Below are 27,926 nucleotides of genomic sequence, written 5' to 3'. Positions count from 1 at the left end.
GCACAACATCTACGTAAAGTGAACTACTGTAGGCTTTGGTGTATTGTGTATAGCTGGCTTAAATTCCCATTACATTATTTTAATGATTGTTGACGGACCAGTTTTTTCCCCTCACCCCAGAATAGCCTATAGCCAGCATGGGAACTACATTCCCTGCATTCCTTCAAAAATGTTATTGCTCTGACTAGCCAATGAAATCCAGATATTATAGTCGTCATCTGGATGTTAAATGCCGTTAAGAAGACAAGGAAAGAGGAGTGCAAGCCTTAATTTTGATCATTTCAATCCCTGGGGAGATGTTTAGGATGAGGAGGAATTGTGCAACATCACTTCCTTATGAGGTGTTCAGGCGTGTTCTGAGACTGTGGGACTGACCGTATTTTCTGTCTCATGCTAATACAAGAAGTCGAAACTGTCCCGTCGAAGAAACGAGTTAATCTTGTGAGGTTTTTTTCTTCTTCAGGTGGGTACAATTGATCAAGTATAGCCTAATCCCTGGTGTCGTATTCTGTGGCGTTTTTGTTATGGAGTTTGACGTTTGAGAGCGCACGTTCACTCTTCATTGGACTTCAGAGAAAGAGGGAAACGGCCACAGGTGAGCTTCAGGTAAATTCACACTTTTTTACAATTACTAATCAATAATAGGCCCTAGGCTACATTTTTATCCTTTTGGTCAGTGCTTATAGACTTTTTTGTAACATTCCCACGCCACATTTTAGTTAATTCAAATAGGCTATAGCCTTAAGCTAGCCTAAATAAGACAACTTCGTGACTAAAAACGAAAATCAAAGCTGCGTTACGCTTTGACATGTTTGTTTATCGACTGTTTAAAAGTGCGCGTAAAGTTGCATAGGCTAGTCATTATTTACAATTCGGTTACAGGGAGCACGTTCCAATAGCCTACATTAAAGAGAAAATCTTTATCTTAAGGCTATATATTGCGTAATTATACAGCCATTTCCCGTCTACTTCATAGGCAGGTCACTTGCAAATTATTACCATGGATAGTAACAGTTTCCGCCAAAATACCAAATATGATAACGCCTTCCAGGTCTATTATTTATTTATTGACAACACTGGTTCCTTATACCACGTGATAGGAAGGCTATTTGGTGTGTAACTGATAAAATGTAAACCTTGAATGCAAGTCTCTTTGGATTTCACCTGCCAAATGTATGTAAATGTAGCCTATTTTGGTAAAAAAAAAAAAAAAAAAAAAACTGGTACATTCTCATTCTCTGTACAAAATCTTAAAGCATTAATTAGTTTTAAAAGTAAAATGTGGTGTCAAATTCATCTCACTTTAATTTTAAGACCTCAAATCAAAGTGTATTGATTAAATGTACAATGAAACAAGCATGATTAGTGTAATAAGCACTAATACATGCATAGAGTAGGCTAAGGGAGAATTTTGCAATACAATATAATAAAAATGCCAAGTAACAGTCTATGGACATGTTGATCAGTTTCGTGAGAGCTGCATTCAGTAGCCTTAAGTTACTGACAAAATAATGTAAATGGATGGAATAGATGTTGTTCTGACATAATGAAGAAAACATTTTACAGTGACTGTTAATCTCATATATTTTTGTCATTTTTCCATTCAAAGGTCCTGGTTATCTTCATCATGTGTTAGTAACAGCAGTGGCATCCCTTCACCTCAGGCTACATAGGACTGTGGAGATGTTCATCAGCCCCAGGACCTTGTTAAAGTGTATCTGGTTGCAGATACATTTGACATGTGCCCTAAAAACATGTCCTGCGATCCCGCAAATGAACATAAACTTCTCTGTTGCCTACTCTGTCTCTTTTTTCCAAACTACAAAATCCATACAGAACATAGTTGTTAAGGAATCTTTTGATGAAGTTTATGTAGCCTCTCAAAATGTTGTTGAAGCCTTGGACAAAAATCTCACTAAACTATGGGAATTAAGAACTGGCCCAGTTGGCAGTCCAGACTGCCAGACCTGTCACTGTGCTATTGAGAGTGAACCAGGAACTTCACTGGACACAGATAACCAAGTTCTTGTTTTAGAGCCTCAGGGCTATCTTGACTTGCTGTACATCTGTGGGAGCACCCAGTATGGAGTCTGTAACAACCTTGAACTTTTTGAAGGCCAAAAACCTTCTAACCCTGTATGTTGTTTTGATGAAAAAGCCAACTCACGCTTGGATTGTCCTGAATGTGTTGCTAGTCCTCTGGGAACAAAGGTCAGTGCAGTCACAGATGGCTTTTCAACGTTCTTCTTTACAGCAGCTACCATCAATACCACCATTGCCAGGACTTTCGGGAAGCGCTCTCTTTCCATTCGCCGTCTACTTAACACAGAAAATGGCTTTGACAGCGAAGTGAAGGGTCTAACGGTTCTTCCTAAATTCCAGGATACATTTACCATTGACTACATCTATACGTTTTCCACGGAAGAATATGTGTATTTCTTATCTGTACAGTTGGAGAGCCCAATGAAATCAAACGGCAAGTTGCAGACCCATCTTGGGCGGCTGCCGATCAGGGACAACGAGGTTTGGATGTACAGGGAGATCGTTCTGGAATGCCGCTTTGAGCCCAAACGCCGGAGAAGGAGCTTTAGGGATGTTGTGTACAACTCGGTTCAAGCTGCTCACTTCAGTACAGCAGGCAAGGAGCTGGCTGATGACCTAGGGGTGAAGATGGAAAGCCCAATTCTGTATGGGGTGTTTGCTGTATCAGATCAAAGGGGGAATCCTATCAACCAGTCTGCCTTGTGTGCATTTCCAATAGACTACGTGAACAGTGCCATAGAAGAGGGATTAGATTCCTGCTGTTCAAGTGGGACGGAGCAACTCTCACGGGGATTGTGCCATTTACAGTCCTGTGAAATGTGCCCACATGAGGTGAGTTTGTATTTCTCAATGCAGCCTCTTGACAATTCACATTAAGCTACAAAAGAAGGTATTTTGAAGAATGTTGGTAACAAGACAGTTGACGGTAGCCATTGACTTCCATAGTATATTTTTCCTACTATGGATGTCAATGGCTACCGTCAACTGTCTGGTTACCCACATTAAAATATCTTCTTTTTAGTTCAACAGAAGAAAGAAACTCATACATGTTTGGAATAACTCGAGAGTGAGTAAATTATGCCAGAATTTTAAATTTTGGGTGAACTTTCAGTGTCATAATAAGTGTTTCTCGACCCTGCTTCTCAGAACCCCCCTTTTGAGGTCTCTGGGTGAAACAGTCCTTGTAACTACCCAGAACTACTTAGCAGATGTCTTACAACACCCTAGCAATAACCAGATCACCATAGAAACTGCCCATCAATGCCCTTGCACCGACAACCAACAACACACCAGTTGCCTTGCAATGCCCAAGCAACCATTTAGCAATGCCATAGCAACCACCCAGAACACCCTAGCAATGCTATAGCAACCACCTAGATTACCATAGCAATGCCCTTGCAACCCCCCAAACACCCTAGTATTCGCTTAGCAATGGCCTAGTAACCAGCTGGCAAGGCCCAAAACATCATAGCAATTGCCTCACAATGCCCTAGCAACCGTCATAACCACCTAGTAATGCCTTAGCAACCGTTCGGATCACCATAGCATTAATTGTCTATATGAATGTTTACTTTGCATTACTGAAAAGCTGAATGAGTCATTTTAATTTGTCTACTGCCATGTTATGCTTTACCTGTACCTCAAGACTTGTCCCCATCTTGTGTTTAGTCAAAGGGTTTATGTAATTGGTCTAGTTTATATTACACAACCTGTACCTTAAAAGGAGTGGACCATAAAATATTTGATGGTTAGTACAGCCACTTTCAGGAAATGACTCACACAAACATTTGATTGTGGTTTTAAACTCAGATGTGGAGCTGCACTTGCTCAGGGATCTCAGTGATAGTCAGACTTTATCAGACACTCTCATCGCGTGTGAATTAAAAGTCTGTTGAATCCATGAAGTCACTTTCTGTTTTGTAGAAACCAGCCGCCACATGCTCATACATGAACTAATACGTCACTCAATATCTTACTAGTGGACTGAACTTTCTGTGGCAAACGCTTTGGGCTGAATTTCGCTCTATCCCTCAGAAGCTTAAACAGGAGTTGAGCCAAAATCTGATAAATCAAAGAAAGTATGTAGTGGGCTGGTAGGATATTCAGTAGTGACTGTTTGTTTTTAACCAAACTGTTTGTTTTTAATCAATAGAAACACCGATAACAAGGGGTTTGCCTGAAATAAAACACTGTTTACTATGCTGTCCTGTAGTTAGATTGCACATGCATGTCAATTGTAAATCATTTCTGGATATTCCACCCTATACATCTCACATACATTGTTTTTGTTTTCTTGCAATTCCATTATATTTTACAGAATATTTTCCAACTCATTTTCCAACTCCAGAGAACAGTTGAGTTTTACCGTTTTCGAATTCATTCAGCCGATCTCCGGGTCTGGTGGTAGCACTTTAAGCATAGCTTAGCATAGATCAATGAATCTGATTAGACCATTAGCATCTCTCTCAAAATAGAAATTTGCATGAAAATAGTCCCCAGCAAGTTGTCCTATTTTCAGCTATGATTTTCAGGCGCTGTGTAATATCATTGCACCTGCTGCACCTATGGTACAGCAGCACAGTTCATTGATTATTACGCAGGAATGAGAGTATAGTTCCTAGCCATATCAGCCTAGAAAATCGCAACTTTACATTTTTCCGTCGGTCTTAGAACACGATGTTACTACAGAAGAGTAAAGTTTTAAATAGGAAAAATATCGAAACTCTTTAGTCATTTTTTTTTTTAGAGAGATGCTAAATGGTCTAATCAGATTCAATGATCTATGCTAAGCTATGCTTAACGTGCTACCGCCAGACCCGGAGATCGGCTGAATAGATTCAAAAATGGTAAAACTCAACTGTTTAACTCTAGGGGAGTTGGAAAATGAGCCTTTTTCCCAAAAAAGTGGAGTGTTCCTTTTAAGCATTACTTTATGCCAGGGTTTCCTAAACTGGGGTTGATGAAATAACTGCAGGGGAATTGTGAGTTGATGAAAAGATAATGATTAATCATAAAAATGTCAAATTCAAACTAATAATTATTTTTAGAAAGGATTTAGAGTAAAAAAAAATTAGGGAGAATCAATGAATTCTGAATAGTTTACTACTACCTGCTGTGTGCTTCAGTCAAGTCAAGTTAGTCTTGTTTTCCCCCTTGGTGTAGTTTTTGGTGTCTGGTTTGTTTTATTTTATTATTATTAAAAGCCCACTCTGAAAAAGCAGCTCTGCACTTGAGTCCTCGCTCCTTTCACCACCTCCACACCTGACAGTAATATGATGATATGAGCATTTTAAAATGTAATATAATCTACATTTTGGAATCTAGTTACTTAATCCAGATTACATGTAGTTACTACCCAGCAATGTATTATGACAACATCTGTTCCTAAATTCGTTAATTTCTTGAGCAATATGCAAATTAAATCCAGACTGGACAAACTGTTACCATTGACAGACTGCACATATTCCACAAAATCCTAATTTGGTACAAGGGTTCAAGCTTTATGGGCAGGAAATCATTTATTACTGCCAGATGGTTTCTGGAGCCTTCCGTTTTCAAGTGCTGCTGCTTCCTTTTCACTGGTTGATGTTGCTGTGGATGAATTTTTTGCGGTCACAATGCCCCCATTTTTGAAATCAGTAAAGCAAATCATAATCAAAATGGCACAGGAAATGGAAAATAAGTAAAAAAGTTGATTTAATGAAAGTGTCAATGAAATTAAAATATAGCTGTTTATTCAAACAATAAATTGAGCTTTACGTATAGGCCTGGTTTTACAGACAGGGCTTGGATTAAGCCAGGGTTAGGCCTTAGTTCAATTTGGACCTGTAAGTATAGCTTTCATAAACGTGCCTTAGAAAAAACAAACATTACACATATGCATCTTGAGACAAAACAATGACACTGACGTATTTTATGATATCTCAGTGCAAATTGCTTTCAGTTAAAACAGCTCAAACATGCATTTTAGTCTGGGACAGGCTTAAGCCTTATCTTTTAAACCGTGGGATGGAGTGTGTATATTCTTGTAATTGTTGATTTTGTGAGGTTTAATTTGGTTAAATTGACATTTTCTGTGTACTCTCTGTTTTTTTTACAGATGTTTTGCTAAGCAATGTTACATGAAAAAAAAAAAGTGCAGTCACAAAATATATTTATTCATTTTGTTCTATTTTGTCTAGAATCCAGATGATTTGGCTTGCGAAGCTCTCCCCACCATGGTGGCAAAGCCTTGCTACAGAGTGGATTTATTCAATGGAAAGATGAATGATGTTCTCTTCACTTCTCTTCTGGTCACCACCATTGAGACCAAAACTGTGGCACACATCGGCACGGATCATGGAAGGCTCTTGCAGGTTAATTGTGCTTCACAATTTTTTGGGTAGAAACAGATTCCTTTTTGAATACTGTGAAAAATGTTTTGCATCTTACTGAAATTTACTTACATTTTAATATGGAGCTAACATATGTGTTTAAAAGCCTTTTTAGGTGGGTTTCAAACTCCAATCTTTCATTTCAGCCACCATAAATATTTGCAAAAAGCTGCCCCCTCTGAATCCTCTCCTTAACAGTTGTTAAAAAGTTTAAAGTTCATATCTTTCCCTCTAATGAGTGGCCAATCTGATCATAGGCCAGGCTTTTGTTGGCTCCATATATTGGATGGTTACTATGAATGAATGTTTCCCTTATAAGGACAGATGTTATGCATGCTTCATATTTGTGTAGCTGTGACTAAGTGTCCTTCTGTTAAATGTGTACATATAAAAAACATCAAAATGTGTATACTTTTCAGGTCATTCTGAGCAGATCATCAGTCCCTGTAGTGTTTGCCAACTACTCTCTTGTGGAAGACATGCAGAGAGTTTCACGAATGGCTGCCATTCGTTCATCCGAGTCTCTGCTCTTTGTTGTTGGAAACAAGGTATGCACGTTTATTCTGTACAGTTCAAAAGCTTAACAGCCGTCAGCAGAGAACTGAAGGTTTAACGTTTAAAAATATACTCATAAAGTGACTCATAGTTTTCATCTGCATTTTTCTGTTCACATCCATCCAATGTCAAATCTGTCTCTCTTCATCCTATGTACAGCTGATAGATGTGTCTCCCAGAGGTCCAGGCTGTGCCCATTTCCTCAACTGTTCAGTCTGTTTAGCGGCGCCCAAGTTTATGGGATGTAGCTGGTGTGGTGGAGTCTGTTCCCAAAAGTGTGAAGATCAGTGGAGTAGCATTTCCTGCCCTCCTGTTATCACCCAGGTAACACATTGCCAGTGGAGTATGACGATAATATGCCAGTAAATGTAAACTCACAATAAACTGTCTGTCTTTTAAGTTTGCATTTCTCATTATACACGGTGAGTGTGCACTGATAATATCATTGTAGTCATATCAGGGCAGGGGTGTGTTAACAACCACAGTTCTTGTTGGACTCTCACCCTTGTCTCACACCTGATGGAATGCCAGCTTTGTATGTGTAGTCATTTGAGTGAAAAGGAACCTTAGTTTTGTACTATATACAACATTTTAGAATGGTAAAGTCATCAAACCTGAAATAACACAAATGGAAGTATGAAAATTATACAATGACGGAAAATGTAAAAAACAAAAAACAAAAACAAAACATTTAAGTTGCTAAGATGTATGCTGGGCATTTGTAGGCTGTTCCTTTGCTCTCCAAAGAATTGAAATGAAAACTAATTAAAATTTTAGTTTTTTTAACTTCATATACTCTACTACTATTCTGTACTACTACAAGGTCGAAGTCAGTAAGATTTAATTTCTACTTTGAATGTTCTATTCATCAAAGAATCCTAAAAAAAATGTATCACAGTTTTCACAAAAATATTAAGCAGCATAACCATTTACAACATTGACAAATCTGAAGGATCATTTGACATTGAAGAATGGGGTAATGACTGCTGAAAATCTAAGCTTTGCCATCACAGGAATAAATTACATTAAAATATATATTAAAGTAGAGTACATTATTTTAAATTGCTACAAACATTTTACAATGTTACTGGTTTTACTGTATTTTTTACAATATTTTATTTATAGTAAATTTTTTTTTTTTTTACACAACACATAAACAAAAAGAAACACAAGGAGAAAATAAAAAAACCCTCTCTCCACAAGGCAAGATATTAAATAATCATAAAAATATAAAAACAATTTTTTACTGTATTTTTTATCAAATAAATGCAGCCTTTGGCGAAAATAAATTCATAAAAGACAAATTCAGTCTGTGTCCAGACTCTTGACTGATATTGTTTTTTTATTATAAAAAACTAAGTTGACATGTTGTACAGTCATGTTTTACATTAAGTTAGGGGCTGATCTAAATAACATATTTCAGTATTTTTTTTTTTTTTTTTTTACTATTTTCACATAGTATTTATTATGAGCTTTATGCACAACCCTAAAACTTGATTTTTGTGCACTGTTGCTTTTCAGTTTTTCCCCAGTATAGTACCCATAAATGGTAAGAGTGACCTTACTCTCTGCGGCTGGAACTTCCAATCAGCTTCCCGACCTGCTATCACTGAAACCTCTCACCAGGTTAAAGTGGGAAATAACAACTGCACTGTTAAACCAGAGAAAAGCAGTAGCTCCCAGTAAGTAACACACATATTTTAGTTTCCCCACAAAAAGGTTTGACAAATACAGTTTTTTTCTTTCTACTGAAATAAGAAGCTGTGACAGGGGTGTATCAAAGCATATCCTTTTTTTTTTTTTTAAATAGCCAATACTCAGGTCAAACAAACGTGTGTATAACATTTAGGTACAGATAAAACATTTACTGCTCAACCGGGTCAAGAAAAAACGTGTTTTTTTTGTGTGGGCACTGGGCAGGAGTACTTTGCAAGCACAAGCTTTAAATGAGTGTCAATTACAACTTCGTACAGACCAGATACAGGTGAGCAAGAATTTCATAAAATGCACAAATGTTACAGATCACATACAGAAGCAGTGAAACTCAGGGACATTGATACACAGAACAAAAATCAGTGCAGTACAGATATCCTTTTTTGTTACTCATATTGATGACCCCAACACTAATAAACATGGACTACATTTTTTTTTCATACATATATTTTTTATCAATTATATTTTAGCTTTATTTTCTATACCATTATACTATTTAATATAATTTATATAATAGCTTTTATGGTTATATTTTCAGTTTTCAATTAATTCATTTAATTTAAATTTATTTCTGGTTTACGTTTGAGATATTTTGTTATACGTGTCAATTTTAATAGTTTGTTTTACAACATATTTATATTTATCTTTACTTTTATTTCAGTTTTAATTTCAGTACCTGAACTTAAACATTTTAATTCAGTTAGTAGTTATTTTCATCTATTATTTATGTTATTTTATTTCAGCTACATTTCCGATAATAAAATGTAATGGTTTACAATCTATTCATGAATGTTATTTTTCATTCATCTCTCAGGCTGGTGTGTAGGATTGACGGTGAAGTGTCAGGCCTGGAGCAAAGTGTTGATATAACAATGGAAGTGAATGAAAAAAGAGTGGGAAGTGGATACTTCATCTTTGGGAAGGCTAGCATACAAGACTTCAGTTTTGTGGTAATGACCAAAACACTCTCAGTCTTGAATTATTCCACTTGATTATGTTAAGTAATTATGTATGATTTTGCTGTTTTACATTGATAAAACTCTGTTATACCCAATATCTTCCATCAGACCCCAGAAATCACAGATATCAATCCAAACTTTGGACCTAAGATTGGAGGAACCCTGGTCACCCTGTCAGGAAAACATCTGGATGCTGGTGGAAACAGAACGGTCAGCCTTGGAGGCAGAATTTGCCCTGTTGAAAGGTTATTGTGCCAGGTTATGAAATTCACTGTTTAACAGTTATAAGTCATGGTTTGGAAATATAATAGGGATGTGAGTACTACATTTTTGACTACTGCTTTCTGAGGATTTTCCTCCTGTTGTTTCTCCACAGCATCTCCAGCAATGGAACGTCTATCGTTTGCAGGTCTGAAAGTTTTGAGGAGATTTCAGAAGTAGATGTGAAGGTTGTAATTGATGAATCAACTATTTCAGCCTCAAAAACCTTTAGCTACATGGTGAATCCTGAGGTGACGGGTGTGAAGCCCAACTGTGGTTTTAAAAGGTGAGTCAAAACATTCAGTTTTACTTTTGTTAACCATTTAAAATGGTATTTAACAGTAAATGATGTAAAAGGCCATTCAATTGTTCGCTATGTATTTTTTGGGGTGCTGCCACAATGAAGAGGGTCCAAAATAACCATCACTGGGCAAAATCTGGACTCTGTTTACCAGGCCGTCATTAACTACAGAGTCAACAACACAAGACCAGTGCAAACCGTAGGACTCATTTGTATTTTGAAGAGCCATGTTTGATAATAGTGAATATGTTGCCACTTACTGGATAATGTACCTCCTTAGGTGTGTGTTGGTCAAAGGAATCCCACCCAGATAGAGTGTAAAACCCCAAAATGTAAGTCATCAGGAATCCTCTCTGTAGATTTGGATGGGGCCAAGGAACTCCTGCCTCAGTCTTTCACCTGCCATGCTGATGGGGAACCCATCCCGTTTGAATCAGAGGACCATGTGCTTGAGCTCAATCCAGGGCAGGACAAAGTCTCATTGCATGTACGTGGTAGCATGTATTACATTTGGGGTTATATAGTCTCATGTAGGCAGACCTTTAACTAAAAGGTATAGAATCTGACCAGGCCAAGGTTTCACATGTTTTTGTTAAATGTTGATATTAAAAATATATATTTTTTATTTATATAACGTCATTTATACAAGTTTTATCATTTTTAATTAACAATACATTTTTTCTTAGTTTTTGAACCAAATCTTCACTTATTTGATCAGGAATACAGTTAAAACTGTAATTTTTAAATATTTTTACTATTCAAAATAACTCTCTGATGCTTATTTTTATTCCAGCACAAAAGACTGACCCTGGTGTCCGGTTGCATGGAAATCATCATGACAATCAATGGAGTGGATTGCAAGGCTACAGTTCTGGACAATGAGATCACCTGCCGGATCCCCAAAAATCTGACAATCCCTAGCCAGGGGGCGCCAGTCAAGGTCAGAGTCTGTGACATTGAATTCAGCTTTGACACGTTTATGCTGCCTCTGTTTTTTATTCATGATGCTCTTCTCTTCCATTTTGTTTTTCTCAGGTGTTAGTGAATGGAGAAGAATATTACATTGGTCTGGTAGTTATTACGAAGAATAATTTTATTTTGGGCACGGTGCTGGGCATCATAGCTGCAGTTGGCGTGGGGGCTGCTCTGGCCTACGTAGCCATGGCACATGAGCGCAAGAGAAAGAAAGGTAAGTGCCTTCAATACCTTTTTGGTACCAAGAACAAGATGAGGGGCCCTTTACTGTATGAAAAATGAATGTCCAATTTGGTGAATATGAATGTAAAAAACAAAACAAAACTGTTTGGTTGGCAGCTGCACTTGCTCAGGTTCGACTATCCATGAATTCATCTCGCACGGCGGTGGAGAATTATGACAGATCACCTGATGGTGACTACAGAAGAGGTGAGGCAACCTGTGAAAACAATGAGATATCATTTATAAAGAGCTTTTATTCTTCAGTGAAAATAAATTGTGTCCTGTAGGTCTGGTAGTTTCCCCATTCCAAGCCTCGAGCAGACCGTTCTCCAGTCTTACGATGGACTCTGCAGCCGCTCCTTTGATGCCATCTCCGACGATCTCTATGTCTGCTCTCCGGCCAGATCTGTTGGAGGAAGTGAAGAATGTTTTGATCCCACCCAAAAAGGTCAAAATCCAGAATGACCAAATCATTGGGAAAGGTACATTTCTTAGGACAATAGCAGTTTTGGTATATTATTTTCCATTTTTCTCTTATTTAATAGTACATTCTCATCCCAAATCTTAATACTCATCCCAAATCTTTCTCAGGTCATTTTGGAACGGTGTATCATGGATATCTCATTGATAGTGATGACAAAGAGATTCACTGTGCTGTCAAGTCACTCAATAGTAAGTAAATGAACACTTTTAAATAAAGGTGCACCAATATTAAAATTGTGGCTGAAAAATATAAGATGGTAATTATTTTATTTGAGTTATTTTTAATGTTAAGGCCAATTTCTGAATAATCTAATTTAAAAAAAATCTATCATTTAAAATTTTAAAAGTGAATTCAGGCATCACAACATTATACCGGTAATATACAGAATAATAACATTGTTATCAACATATTAGTGTTAATAAAGAGTAACTTTAAGTGAGTGTTAGTTATCATTATCAACCATTAGCTCACATTGACCAATATTTATAAATTCAAAAATCTTTAATATCAACTGATAACCAGTGTTGTACAAATAAGTTATGCATGCCTAGGTTTAAAGTACTTTAGTAAGATTATGAAAAGACATATATTAATTATTCAAAAGACAAACAAAGTGATTTTACCCTACAACATTAACATGTCAAGCTATTATGGAAAAGACAATATGTCGTATATATATCGTATATAAATATGCATGTCTTATTCTTTCTTTAAAGGGATCACTGATCTGGAGGAAGTGGAGCAGTTTTTAAGAGAAGGAATCTTTATGAAGGCCTTCCACCACCCCCATGTCCTGTCTCTCCTGGGCATTGTGCTTCCCAGTGATGGACTTCCCCTGGTGATCCTGCCATACATGAAACATGGAGACCTCCGGCATTTCATCCGCTCTACACAGAGGGTAAGCACATTCCATTTATACTACAAATCAGTGTCTGGAACAACATACTGTACCTTAACCCTTACTTTAATCATTAGAACTGATAGGTTGATGACTCAAACCCAGCTCATCCAAACCCAACCCAAACCCATCTTAAGCCTAACTTTAACCCTAAAATATGATTTGTCAATAGTAATGTTGCTTCAGAATCAACAAGGATGTTTTTCCAGAAACGTTTTAATCTTTTTAAGTTCAGGTCACCTTACTAAAATGTTACACTGAAAAATGCCTCATAAAAACATCTTTCATGTTCAGAATCCAACAGTGAAGGACCTGGTTGGCTTCGGTCTTCAAGTTGCCAAAGGAATGGAGTATCTTGCAAACAAGAAATTTGTGCACAGAGACCTTGCTGCACGCAACTGCATGTAAATAACCGGCAACCTTAATTTATCATAATGTGTCTAGTAGAGTATGTATATTCCAAACTGTAATCAACACCCTTTTTTTGTTGTCCTACCAAAGTACAATGAGTATGGAAAAATACATTTCTATCGAATATAATGGAACTGCTTTTCCTAGGCTGGATGAGTTATTTACAGTGAAGGTGGCTGACTTTGGCATGGCACGAGATGTCTATGATAAGGAATACTACAGCATCCAGGACAACAAGAAAGCAAAGCTGCCAGTCAAATGGATGGCTTTAGAAAGTCTGCAGACACAGAAATTCACCACTAAATCAGATGTGGTATGTTTAAACATGAAAAATCTTTATGCCATTTCAAGAATTATGTTTTTAAAATCACATGATTAAAGGGTTAGTTCACCCAAAAATGAAAATAATGTCATTAATGACTCACCCTCATGTCGTTCTAAGCCCGTAAGACCTCCGTTCATCTTCGGAACACAGTTTAAGATATTTTAGATTTAGTCCGAGAGCTTTCTGTCCCTCCATTGAAAATGTATATACAGTATACTGTCCATGTCCATAAAGGTAATAAAAACATCATCACAGTAGTCCATGTGACATCAGTGGGTTAGTTAGAAGTTTTTGAAGCATCGAAAATACTTTTTGGTCCAAAAATAACACAAAATAAGACTTTATTCAGCATTGTATTCTCTCCCGGGTCTGTTGTGAATCTGCGTTCAGGACACCACAGTGACGCTGCTGACGTAAGACGCTGATGACGTGTTATCTGGTGCGCCCGAGCTTCGTTTACAGTCTGAGGGAGACGCACGCTATACTCAAGCTATTCTACATGGTTTGCGTGGATATCATTTTTTTAATGGTGCGTAAATGTGCATGTCGCGGATGAGACACTTTTACAGTGTGCGTTTCCCTCAGTCTATAAATGAAGCTCGGGCGCACCAGATAACACGTCATCAGCGTCTTACGCCATCAGCGTAACTGTGAAGGATTGACAACAGACCCGGGAGAGAATACAATGCTGAATAAAGTCTTATTTTGTGTTATTTTTGGACCAAAAAGTATTTTCGATGCGTCAAAAACTTCTAACTAACCCACTGATGTCACATGGACTACTGTGATGATGTTTTTATTACCTTTATGGACATGGACAGTATACTGTATATACATTTTCAATGGAGGGACAGAAAGCTCTCGGACTAAATCTAAAATATCTTAAACTGTGTTCCGAAGATGAACGGAGGTCTTACGGGCTTAGAACGACATGAGGGTGAGTCATTAATGACATTATTTTCATTTTTGGGTGAACTAACCCTTTAATTGGGGTAATTCAAATCAGGGTAAACAATAATAATGTTTATGTAAATGTATCAAACAGTGGGATTTAAATTTCAGCAGGTAGGTATGACGCTACATTGGTTATATAACTTACATACAAATGTATGCATTTTATTCCCTCTAGTGGTCTTATGGAGTATTGATGTGGGAGATGATGACTAGAGGGGCCAGTCCATATCCTGATGTGGACCCTTATGACATTACATCATATCTGATGCAAGGCCGTCGACTGCCACAGCCACAATACTGCTTTGATTCCATGTATGATTTTACGTGTATTTACCTGCTGTTCATTATGAAGGGGGCATTTCATGTGGAATCAAAATTGATATCTCATTGATTATATACTATGGGCCAGATTTACTAAACAGGGCATATTAGCTTGAGAGTGCAATTCCAAAAAAGCGCACATGGGACAAAACGCAAATTAAAGAACACTGATGCAGCCGGATCATTTCCATTAATGACCAACGCAATCTACCAAAGAGCAGCGCAAATTAGCATCTGGTTTAAGACGTGCTTTTTTTTGGCGTTAAATAATGCCGATTACCAGTTAACTGACTAGCGCAAACCTTAGTAAATGACCTTGAATGATTAAATACTCTCCTACCATAAATTTTGCATCTGAAATAGAAACTCATTCAAATGCAATTTGGTCAGCCGCAAAAATAACCCTGTCCACGTTTTTTTATCACCAAAAGAGGGTTTGCGCTGACGCAAGCTGATAGGAAATCTGGCCCTATAGAGTATAAATTACATACTATAAATTACTATATACTAATATATCATTTTGGATTGTGTAATTTACTTTTGTTTTATAGGTGGTCCATCCTGATGCAGTGTTGGCATCCTGAGCCTGAGAAGAGACCAGGTTTCCCTACGCTCGTACAAGCTATTCAAGAGATCCACTCCGACCTAGAGGGGGACCATTACATCAACCTCCAGATCACCTATGTGAATCTAGACCAGCCCCGACCCTACTCCTCACTCTCCCCGGCCCCACCCGCGCACTGGGACCACTCTTCTTCCACCTGACCCTAGTCCCAAATGAAGTCTGAGCTGCCTTCGTCCTGTGGATTCAACGGCTCATGTAGTCCTGTGAAGTTTGAGAACCAAAGAGCATGCACTGAAGATGATCTGCTGTATTTGGAGAATCCCAATGTGTGTCCAGCCAAAGACAGTAGACATTATGTGTGTGCCTCTGTTATGGTCATGCTTCTGTGAACTAGTTTCACAGACAAATTGGCGTCTTGTCTTTGGGATTTTAACAACTTCTGTGCAAGTGCACTTTTTATATGAATGCATTTCTTTTGTTGTGTTACAGTATGTTGATTGTCAGATTTTTTTATACTTTTTTAAAGCACATGAAATTGTTTATTACCCTGATATCAACTGAATCATCTGTTATTGCTCATACTTTACAGTGCAACACTGTTCTGTCAACTGTTCAACAAACCATTTTTATGTTCACACTGCCTGTAAAAATGATGAAAGCAATATTATTACTTGAAATATGATTCCATCAGTTTCATTCTACTACTTTTTCTGTGATTTTTTGTTCAGTGTAAATAAAGAGTTCAAACTCATGTTGTTGACATTAAATTACAAACTTTTTTTAAACATAATTGTAAAAATTCTTCAAAAATGTTAAATCAACAAAAATGTTAAAACATAAAAAAACACTACGTTTTGAACGTTAAGATAACATTCAGAAATGGTATTATTTTCAAAATGTTCTTAGAACATATTTTTGTTAGCTATAGCTGTGTAAGCTATTAAAATGGTGGAAAACTTTATTAGCCTACTGAATTGAAGTAAAGAAAATTGAAAAAAAAATGTTTAACACATTGTCTAGCGATTTGGTTCTAGCTACTAAAATTACTTCACTGGGGTTGTGCGGGCTATTGAATAATATGAACCATGATGCTAATAAGCTACATTGTTTTTAGTAAAGTAATAGCTCAGTGACCTACAATAGCTGTGATGATGTTCTGATAAATTATTTTAGGATTTTGGGCATACTTGGAGGGATTCACCTTCCTCGTCACTGGAGGTCAGTATAGACCTTCTGTAAGTTATTTTCCACATAACTTTAGTATCGCATGCTATCATGTTGTGTTGAGCTTTGTCCTCTTGTGGACTGCCGTGAGTCATAGTTGTCACATTGGGAAAAAAACGCAACACTTAAATGCCAGTGTCATGAAATGCTGAGTCATTTCTGTCTTTTCAGTCTGCTTGCCTTGATCTCTTTAAAATCCATTTAAATCATATATTGGAAAGTTATATTCACAACAAGTGAGAATTAATATCAACATGAAATAAAAATTGACTGGTGCAATCCATAAAGTGATTGTTTTACGCTTCTGCTGTTAGTAATGCTTTCAAAAGTCTCACAATTAATGTAATTTAGAGCTGAGATTTTGTTATGAAATAATAGCAACAATAGGTGCAAATAAAAATAAATTAAAACATGCATCACCATTGAGATACAGTGTAAACTTGACTTTCAGCCTCCTTACATGTCTGGCTCAATTCTGTTGTGAAACATACTTCTCAAGATCCAACAACCTCGGATGGATAAGATCAAGTAAGGACATTTTTATTTTTTCATTGAATATACTTTTTCACTCATAAATAGGCTACATGTTGCAAAGTAAAATGGGTTGCAAATGCCATTCGATGCTCCAACAAACTGAAACACTATTTCAAGCACAGCTCAGCTTCCTCAACAGGAAAATTACATGATGCAGGTATTGAAACATATAGGCTATATCTATATACCTCTATAATATACTTCTATAACTTCCCAGAAACAATTTGATTGCATAGCTACCAGCAACTGTCCTTCACCTCAACTCACTTTGAAGACACACTGTATTTAACTCTCATTGTTTCTGTCACTCAGCCTTTGTTAGAGACCAAGCAGAGTTTGAGCAGAGCGAAGTAAGTGTTGGAGAAAGAGAGTGAGAAGGGCTGTAGCCTAACTGAATCATGGAGGGTATACTGGTCAATAAGCTTGTTAGTGGAGGGATTCTGGAACGGTCACACATGACAGAACTACATGAACTTCCGGCTCAATCCCTCAGACGTAGACGTTTCTTTAAGCATTAATCCAGTTTATGTGGTTTGTCTTCTCTGAAAGAGGGATGAGAGGGTCTGGCAATGATTTGTATGGGTGATTTGAGATTAACAATATTTGCAAAAGCACTACCAATTTTACCCAAAAATTGGTGTCTCATAGTGTTTGTGCAACATGAATGATACCTACTTATTAAGAGAAGTGTGCTATTGCTTTTCTAAGCAATCAGACCTAATAAAAAAGTGCTTTAAATGTTTTCTTAGTCTGTTTTCATGACTCCTTAATTGGTGTACTTTTATTTTGAAGTTTAGTGTCTCTTATCTTGTCTGTTCATGATTCCTCCATTGATTGTTCAAGTGTTGTCTTTGTTTAATACAAACCCTGTGTCCAAAACATGGAAAAATCTGAGGTATGATGAATATGAACACCACATGTAGACTTTGAGAGTGCTAAATTGACTTATTAGGTTATCAGTCACAATCTTGAAGAAATATCCATGAAAATATCCATAAAACCTGACCAGTGAGCTGTTTAAATGGTCTTCCTACAGGTGTGCTTTATTTGTGTCTCGTTTTCAATCCTCTTCGAGATCAGTGTTGTTTGTGTTTTGTCAGCGGAGTGCTGGAGTCTTTAGGAAGCTCAGGATGGTGAGGATGTTTCAGATGTCAGAGCCAAAGCAGGAACCTGTCTTCTATTGAACACTGTGTTCTTCCTCTGCAGCTTTGAAGCTTATCTGTACATGTACGGTATGTGTGTGTTTGTACTTTGCCAAAATGTGCTACACACATGAATTTGCAAAAACAAACAAACAAAAAAAAAAAAAAACAGAGTCACTGTAAAAAAATTTTTTTTTAGTCTTTATTAAAGAATAGTTTTCTGTTATACACTGCCCGGACAAAATAAATACTGTTTGGATTTCAATAGGCAAATGCTTAAGAGTCTATGATTGGATCATTAATGCAATTATTATTATGTTTCTAGCATGTTATATATTTGGCAACAGTTCTTCTAACTCTTGCATTGTAAATAAAATTGATGCACTTCTTGATGGAAATAACATCACACATTTATTTCCATCATTATTTGCATTTTTGGTCAAGATCTTGTATTGACAATGCAAGTCCAGGACTCTGTAAAGTTTCCTCCAGCACATCCAAAATACTTTCAATGAGTTTAAGGTCTGGACTCAGGTACCAATTCATGTGTGTAAATGATTCTTCATGTTCCCTCTCAACCATTCTTCCTAAATTTGAGCCTGAGGAATCTTGACAATGTCATCCTGGAATATGGCCATGATGTGTCTTCCCTCCGTCAGTTAGGGTTTGAAGAACTGTTGCCAAACATGCTAGAAACATCATAAGCACTGCAATAATGATTCAACCATAGATTAAGCATTTGTCTATTTAAATCCAAATAGCGACTTTTTTAGAAGTCTTTTTAAAAGTAGTGAATGTATGTGTATCAAATAAATACAAGCTTGCTGGGCATACGAGACAACATTAAAAAAACATTGTATATATAGCCTACTATATTTATGTTATATTTCTATTTTATTAGGCTATTATTTTATTATATTTTGTTGTTGATTTTAATGCCTTAAGTCACGATTTTGTGCATTCATGCTTCTTTACCCTGACATCTTATTTTCTGTATTCAGTTTGAATTTTAGCCTTGAGTCTGTGTGTTTCCAGCAAACAGAACTGCAGTGCATTCTTCCATCTTTCTGCCACTGCTTCTCTGCATTGTCGCAAAACATCTAGAGATATTATGTAAAGTCTCACTGAGGTCACAAAGGTACAGATTGGTATTCACATGAATGCTGTTGGGTTGAATATGTCTGTGGATGGGAATTAATTGAAAAAATGGTTTCCATGCCATGAAAAGCATTTTACAGACCCAAGGCTATATGCGGCATTGGAGTGAATGCTAAGGTAAGCCATTTTGATCTTTGCAGATCACATTGAGAGTGACAGAATGTTCTGTTATGAAAGAAAGTTTGAGGTCTTTTGTTAATGTTTCACCACTTACTATCATATTTTTTTTATTTTTTTTTACTATAGCATATTTGCAAATAAATTGCTTTTCTGCTTATATTTCATACTTATATGGTTTGGTGGCATTTTTTACTTGAAAACACTAAGGAAGATGAAGTGTGCATTAACAGAAGTTTGAAATGAACATGTTATTTTAGCTGCTTTTATTAAGTGAACTCTCCATATGGGTATTTGTTTAGTGGTATTATTAGGGGGGGAAATAGTTTGGGCTAAATACATATTTCAGCAACAATTTCAGGCCATTATCTACCAATTTCCTCCAGCTATTTGATATAGACTACTTCAGGTCTTATTAAGCCAAATTGTTCTAATGGGCTCATATCATGTGAAATCAAATTTCCCTTGATCCTTTGAGATAAAAGAGCTTGATGTGCTATAAAAAAAAACACAAAGTTTCTAAAGTCTGTTTTCAAATCTTGAGCTAAAGGAGCAAAATTAGTTTATTGATGTAATATTTTTTTTTTATGTTATTCACATAGATGTAAGTTACCTATATACTTTTTACTTACATAAAAAATAGCTTACCAAGATGGCTGCTGATGGATTAACTTTTCATTTGAATTTAATGGAAAATGGTCATGAACTATGACTTGACCCCTTTAAAAAAAACTTTAAAAACTTTTGAAACTTTATTTGAAAATTCATACTGACATTATGCTGACCTTTGAGTTTAATGAGTTACGACACGACCAGCACTTTTCCTCGTATTGCTTGTGCAGCTCTATTAACATGCCTGGGTATGAAATATGCATCAACTCGCTTCATATATAATATATAAAAGCACATATTCACATTATTCTGTTATCTGTAGGCATGTACTCCTCCAACCTTGGTCTGTAGGCTACTAATCGGTCGCACCGGGAAAAAACATTTCAAGTTCTATAAACTGTCAAAAGTTAAAGAGAAGAGATCTAAAATGATGTCCACACCGTATCGCAACTGTTCAGATCCGATGTGTGTGTCCATGCAGCTCTTTGGCAATGACGTTGCGTTGATGGAGGGGTGTGCATTTGCAATAGAGATGTTGTCTCATTTAAATTTTACAACATGTAAATGTGTAGCCACCGCGCTGGACTACTGCGTCTTGAGCCTGCGGCAGAACTGTAGGAGGCTGGTATCATGCCAGTGGTATGTAGGCTACCGTTTTTTTCCGCGCTCTTGTCGGCGCCAGTTTCAAAAATAATAATTTTCTGCTCGTCTGGCACTTTGCAACAACACAGCATTGTTTCGGCGTCGACTTTCAGCATGTTTCACATAACAACGTCTGACGTTTACATTTTACGTGGTGTAAGAGTCACATACCACGCGAAATCCGATCAGAGCGTTCAGTTTACTGTCTATGGTTCAGACTGAAGCTGATGTCCTGATATGTGATTTGAATAGAATTTCAAAACACATATGGATGTGCTTTTTTGGATTGACAATCTGAACGTAGCCTAACGTTTCGCTCTTTCCTGCTTACTAAGTCCTACTCTATATGATTTCGCAGCTTCCACGTGTTTTTTTTCCGTGGTTTATTAGTGTAACAATGTGTCAAGTAGCACACATACAGTGCAATCTATGCTGTTGTTTACATCCGAGTGCCTCCATAATGGCCGCGCATCCTGGTTACCGCCCAGAACGTGACGTTGGTGAAAACCCTCTATTTGTTTATACAGAAATAAAGTTTATTTAGAAATAAAGCTACACGGAATATTAACTGGAGTCAAGTGTGACAGCTTGCCTTGTCATCTGTGTAGATGTTTTTTAGAATTGTTTTTTTATAGTCCTCAGTTATGCAGGGTATGTTGGATAAGTTTTTTAATGAATGAAACTAACGGTTACAGTGTAACCTTCTAGTCAAGCACTCTATACTGACCTTTTCCCTCTTATTTATATTTAATTCTCTGGTAAGTCACCATTTTTATATATCCATCTTTATAAATATATGGATATATGCATTACAAACCAAAGTTTTCAGTGTCACAGGATCATGATAAAAACAGCATTTATTTGAAATGCACTTTTAAAAAAAAACTATAAATATCTTTACTGTTACTTTTGAGTTCAATTTGAAATCTTACTGACTTAATAAAACAAAAAGGAATATGTATATATATATATATATGAGACATCTCATAGCAAAGCCTATAGATGGGGAGAACAAGTATTTGATACACTGCCGATTTTGCAGGTTTCCCCACTTACAAAGCATGTAGAAGTCTGTAATTTTTTATCATAGGTACTCTTCAACTCTGAGTGACGGAATCTATAACAAAAATCCAGAAAATCACATTGTATGATTTTTAGTAATTCGTTTGCATTTTATTGCATGACATAAGTATTTGATACATCATAAAATCAGAACTTATTAATATTTGGTACAGAAACCTTTGTTTACAATTACAGAGATCATACGTTTCCTGTAGTTCTTGACCAGGTTTGCACACACTGCAGCAGGGATTTGGCCCACTCCTCCATATAGACCATCTCCAGATCCTTCAGGTTTCGGGGGTGTTGCTGGGCAATACAGACTTTCAGCTCCCTCCAAAGATTTTCTATTGGGTTCAGGTCTGGAGACTGGCTAAGCCACTCCAGAACATTGAGATGCTCCTTATGGAGCAACTCCTTAGTTGCCCTGGCTGTGTGTTTTGGGTTGTTGTCATGCTGGACGACCCAGCCACGACCCATCTTCAATGCTCTTACTGAGGGAAGGAGGTTGTTGGCCAAGATCTTGCGATACATGGCCCCATCCATCCTCCCCTCAATACGGTGCAGTCGTCCTGTCCCCAGAAAAGCATCCCCAAAGAATGATGTTTCAACCTCCATGCTTCACGGTTGGGATGGTGTTCTTGGGGTTGGTCTCATCCTTCTTCCTCCAAACACGGCGAGTGGAGTTTAGACCAAAAAGCTCTATTTTTGTCTCATCAGACCACATGACCTTCTCCCATTCCTCCTCTGGATCATCCAGATGGTCATTGGCAAACTTCAGATGGGCCTGGACATGCGCTGGCTTGAGCTTGCGTGCGCTGCAGGATTTTAATCCGTGACGGCGTAGTGTTACTAATGGTTTTCTTTGAGACTATGGTCCCAGCTCTCTTCAGGTCATTGACCAGGTCCTGCCATGTAGTTCTGGGCTGATCTCTCACCTTCCTCATGATCATTGATCCCTCACGAGGTGAGATCTTGCATGGTTCCCCAGACCGAGGGAGATTGACCATCATCTTGAACTTCTTCCATTTTCGAATAATTGCGCCAACAGTAATTGCCTTCTCACCAAGCTGCTTGCCTATTGTCCTGTAGCCCATCCTAGCCTTGTGCAGGTCTGCAATTTGATCCCTGATGTCCTTACACAGCTCTCTGGTCTTGGCCATTGTGGAGAGGTTGGAGTCTGTTTGATGGAGTGTGTGGACAGGTGTCTTTTATACAGGTAACGAGTTCAAACAGGTGCAGTTAATACAGGTAATGAGTGGAGAACAGGAGGGCTTCTTAAAGAAAAAGTATAAATGCAAATTAATTACTTAAAAATCATACAATGTGATTTTCTGGATTTTTGTTATAGATTCCGTCACTCACAGTTGAAGAGTACCTATGATAAAAATGGCAGACTTCTACATGCTTTGTAAGTGGGAAAACCAGCAAAATCGGCAGTGTATCAAATACTTGTTCTCCCCCCCTGTACAGTATCTGTTGCTTACAATTTTATTTTATTTTTTTACAATACACTGCTGCCTTTGAATGGCCTTTAATAGACAAAAATGCTATTACCTGGATGCACACAAAGAAAAATGTATGATACATAATCCTCCCTTTTTCTTTTGTTTCTTCGCTATTGCTGCAGATATTCCAAAATAATTAAATACTAAGACAAAAGTGACTTTGACAGTGTATCTCTCTGAGATCTTCTGTCTTTGGCTGTCTCCATTTGCTCGATAAAATCTCTTCAGCAGAGTTTTTGCGCCCCGGGCTCTTGTTTTTTTTTTTTTTTTGCTCAAAGCTGGTATATTGCAGAGTTCTATGAAATACACCTGAGTTAAGCTTAGGAGACAGCTGTGCTTTTCTATTTCTTCTTGACAGAGGTAGTCATAGAAACCCTTTACTCTTACTTCGGAAGGCTGCTTCTAGCAGCTGTGAAAACTCTATGTGAATCATCATTATTAATGCAAGTTGATTTACCATCTGCAACTCCTAATACAACAGACCAAAGAATCCAGTATCATTGTAGATGCTCTGTGTTTTTCACCCCCGATTCAGCCCACAAAAAATGCATTCATTCTTTTGATTAGGGTGTGTGTGATGACTTAATGTCACTTTTATGCTTTCATATGTTGTTGGTGGTGCATGGTGTATTGTTCATTCTCCCAAGAATCAGCTTGATTGTGCTTAGCTCTTTCTGCGCCACTTTATTGTGCTCTGTTGGCTATACATTTGGATTATATTTGAGGTTGGATTTGTGTGTCATAATATATCTATTATTTTAGTGGAGTGGAGACTGTGCATTTTGGATGAAAATAATATACAGTGCTATTTTTAGTGAATCAATGCAGTCATTCTTTTCTGTGACAAAGAGGGAGAGAAAAACCAGGCGGTGATATATGATCTTTCCGAACGCTTTGCAAAGATGAAGGCAAAGGTCAAACCTAAACCTAAAATTACAATTATGCAAAAATGTTTTATCTTACAAAAGGTCAATCTGCCTCTTAATATTTAAATGAGAAAATATTATTAGTTTAAATAACCGCATGCTTGCCTTTTAAATGTAAAGAAAGTGCTTTAAAAAGCCTTTCAGTTTACATTTTAAGCAATTTCATGAAAACATTGTGCTTACTGAAATTTAATCTTTTTATTTCTTGTTTTATCTCATTTTTATATCTAATGTTAGAAACTGCATGCTGAGACAAGCAATCAAATGAAACACGCAGTATATATCAAATAACAGATTGCAAGGCCCAGCATGTTCTAAATAATCAATTTGTATTTCTTGCTACTGTGCATATCTAAAATAATATATATCTGTCTTAAGTAGATGAACTGTTGCTGGGAAATCTGTTTGCCCAGTAACTGTTAACAGAGCTAGAATGCTAAGTTTGCCAGTCTATAATGTTGTGTGTGTTTTTTTAATTATCTTCATTAGGGGTATTTTCTCAGCCAGTATTAATGTGACATTAATGTTATTAAACAATTAGCATATTTTGTATTTAATTCTATTAAAATGTTAAACTGATTGACAACTCTAGTTTGCAGATTCTAACATTAAAGGTACAATATGTAAGAATTGTGTATTCAAATATCCAAAAATCACTTGCACAGTGTGATATATTTCCTGCAGTTGTGTACTTACAATATCCGAAAAGTCTCCAAAGATTTTATTATTTCAGAGAAATTCCAATTTTAAATAATTGGCCGTCCCGGAAAAAAATGTTGCCTGTCAATGACGGAATATACGCGCTATCCTTGGTTTCCGCTCGTACTGCCAGACAGTTGACAGAGCTTGACAGAGCTTCACGAGTCACGACTTGACAGCGACACCGCTCTTGCATGTACTTTATTAGACAGGTGAGCAAATGTACATAAAACAAATCAATGTTATATAGCTCAACATGGTGAAATGTTAGAATATGATCAGTATGTTATTCTAATGTTGATCTAGCTTAGGCCTACTGATAGTTTCATATAGCAAACGAACTAACACATAGAATAACATTTTAACTTTCAACACACTCAAATGCAGTTTAGTGATCGTGTAGACCATGTGAAACAGCGCTGCGTTACCTCACAAGTTTAATTCGTCAAATAAGCTGACCTGTGTGACTGTGTGAGTATTAATTCAGCACTTGCGGGTAGTTCGGAGAATGAAATCTCCTTATTCCTTTATATCCGCGGGACTCGTGTGTGGCCCTGATATCTATTATTAGCAAACGCGACCTGCTTCATACCCCTGTAATGTTAAAAAACATGAATGTTTTCACTCATCCATAAACATTAGATCCATCAGCTTGACAGCAAGTCCCATCATTCAGCTTATCACTGCATCATAAACCTACGCCTTTGTTATAAGAGGTTAGCGACCCCTAGCGGTGACTTTTTTTTTTACATATTGTAGCTTTAAACATCATAATATTTATTTTTAGTATATTTTGCCTGAGAGTAACACTAAATTCAGCGAAGTGAAAAAACGAATCAACCTTAAAGTCCCCATGAAATCAAAATGTACAATAATTTTTTTTAATGGATTATTGGGGTGTAAATGTATTATAAAAGATTTATGTTTTATTTTATTTATTCATTCATGTACCCTCTAATCCTTAATAAAAATAACTTCCCCATCCCTTTTGCCCAACATCTTTTCTCTGATGATGTGTTCATGGCGAAGGGGCGGGACAACCTGTCACACACATGAGATTGACCAATAGCAAACCACAACCATCCAATCATGCCCCACCCTCCATCTTTCTTGTTTTGAGAAGTCATTTCACTCTGATATACTTCACAATTGTGAAGAAAAGACTATATTGACTATCATGCCATGCTGATGCATACCATGCGGATAACTTCTTCTATTAAAGATATGATATATATATATATATCAGTAGTCAACATTTGGATCAAAATCTTTCATTAAAGTTATACATGAATTTTGAACAATACCGTTCTTTTCTTTGGACAACTTTGATTAAATTTTGTTCCACTTCAAATGTTCACTACTGTATATAAAAAAGGATTCTTGAAGGGATAGTTTACCCAAAATGTTTAATTCTGTCATCGTTTCCTCGCCCTCGTGTCATCCAAACCTTTATTTTATTTTTTTCTGAGGAATGGAAACAAGATATTTTGAGAAATGTTTTTCCATGCGCTGGCCACCGAAACATTCTTCCAAATATTCTTGTTTGAGTTCCACAGAGAAAGGAAGTCATAGAGGTTTGGAATCTCTTCAGAGGTTGACGAGAACACGCTGCTCACTGGTGTCTGTCTTTGTTGTTCATCGGCCTTGACTCCATTTAAACCCATAGCTGAGATTTCCATTGAGCACAAACACGACTTGTACAGTCTGTACTGTATATGATTTAGAATGTTTCCGTTAATTAATATAAACTAAATGTAGATAATGGGGGCCTTTTGTAAAATATAGAATGCTTTGAAACAGATTAGTTCTTGCACAATCTATTAAAACCTATTGTTTAATAGACCACTTTCATTTCTTAAAGTCATCAAATCAATCACAGATAATGTGATTTTGTAATTTATTGTGCAAGGAGAACATTAAAAGAAAGATTACTAATGCCACTTATCTATTTGCGCCATGAACAATATCTAGTACACTTTTTCTACCGCAAGTACATGTAAAGTTTACAGCCTGAGTCATAGTTTAACCTCGGAAACCTACAGTACAGATGGATGATCAGGGCAGAGCAAATGGTTAATTCCATTACTTATACTTCATGTCTGAGCTTGCGTCACACACACACACACACACACACACACACACACACACACACACACACACACACACACACACACACACACACACACACACACACACACACACAACACTCATCTTCCAAGGACCCTGATTTGGTTTCTGTGCTTATCACCATGGCAACCTAGCTTTGACGCTGAATATGTTGGATGGCCAACAGAATTCTTTAGAAAATCACGTTGCTGTATCAATTGATTTCAAATTTGTGCAGAAAACATGTATTTGCTCCATTATGAGTTTGTGTTGAGGAGAAGTGAACCGTCACCACTGGGAATCATAATGGCAGCCAACTCTCGACACTAACTGGAACTGACAAATCACAAGGTAACCGTCTTATAGACAAACCAAAATATGCGATACTACATTCAAACACATTTAAAGCAAAACATGTTGTGTTAAATATATAAGAAAAGAAATAGTACATTCGTACATACAATAGTACATATAAGAAAAGAAATAGTACATTCTTACTAAAGGCTATAGTGGCCTTTAGATCAGGTTTGAGAGTCTGGTGTGAAGGCTTGTGCTAGATTGCTCTGTAAGAAACATTATTAAACATTTACAGGCTGCAGAGAGACTAGCTACGTTTCACAGACAGGACAGAGGCACTTGAAACCGAAAAAATCTCTCAATGTCCGTCATATGTTGCTTTGACTCATTCAGCAAGCAAGTCCTCCATTCATTCCTTCCCCTCGATGTGCACTTAAGAGGATGCAATTCAGCGGGCCTTTCTGATTGGCTTTCAAAGAGCCATGCCTGAAAATCCATCAATAAAGTTATATTATCAGAAAAATGTGTCTGATTTTATATCT

At 37.0% G+C, this 27,926-nt stretch overlaps 1 protein-coding gene across 3 annotated transcripts; it reads left to right on the top strand.

Annotated features, from left to right (window-relative positions):
* Window positions 1–263: 263 nt before the first annotated feature.
* On the top strand, window positions 264–16,142 carry mst1ra (macrophage stimulating 1 receptor a). 3 transcript variants are annotated; one of them, XM_079628008.1, is made up of 21 exons: window positions 264–463; window positions 1,610–2,874; window positions 6,225–6,398; window positions 6,836–6,964; window positions 7,131–7,295; window positions 8,493–8,653; window positions 9,499–9,634; window positions 9,752–9,888; window positions 10,020–10,190; window positions 10,311–10,404; window positions 10,486–10,692; window positions 10,999–11,145; window positions 11,241–11,394; window positions 11,520–11,609; window positions 11,690–11,884; window positions 11,994–12,074; window positions 12,603–12,784; window positions 13,079–13,188; window positions 13,343–13,508; window positions 14,650–14,786; window positions 15,347–16,142. In XM_079628008.1, the coding sequence occupies exons 1-21, from the start codon at window positions 391–393 to the stop codon at window positions 15,558–15,560; spliced, it is 4,188 nt and encodes a 1,395-aa protein (XP_079484134.1). In that variant the 5' UTR covers window positions 264–390; the 3' UTR covers window positions 15,561–16,142. The 3 variants fall into 3 exon arrangements, with proteins under 3 accessions (XP_079484134.1, XP_079484136.1, XP_079484135.1); XM_079628010.1 differs by having other exon boundaries at window positions 352–606; XM_079628009.1 differs by lacking the exon at window positions 264–463 and adding an exon at window positions 471–595.
* Window positions 16,143–27,926: the final 11,784 nt, after the last annotated feature.

The sequence above is a fragment of the Phoxinus phoxinus genome (genome assembly GCF_949152265.1).
Source record: "Phoxinus phoxinus genome assembly, chromosome: 11".
Lineage (NCBI taxonomy): Eukaryota > Metazoa > Chordata > Actinopteri > Cypriniformes > Leuciscidae > Phoxinus > Phoxinus phoxinus.
This window is presented reverse-complemented; position numbering and strand designations above follow the sequence as displayed.

What these genes read in the sequence shown, in the direction of transcription:
- mst1ra (XM_079628008.1), top strand. Translation starts at nt 391, where the DNA reads ATGCTAATACAAGAAGTCGAAACTGTCCCGTCGAAGAAACGAGTTAAT. An exon ending in TACAAGACTTCAGTTTTGTG is followed by an intron (nt 9,635 to 9,751) that starts GTAATGACCAAA and finishes ATCTTCCATCAG; the next exon opens with ACCCCAGAAATCACAGATAT. An exon ending in TGACCAAATCATTGGGAAAG is followed by an intron (nt 11,885 to 11,993) that starts GTACATTTCTTA and finishes AATCTTTCTCAG; the next exon opens with GTCATTTTGGAACGGTGTAT.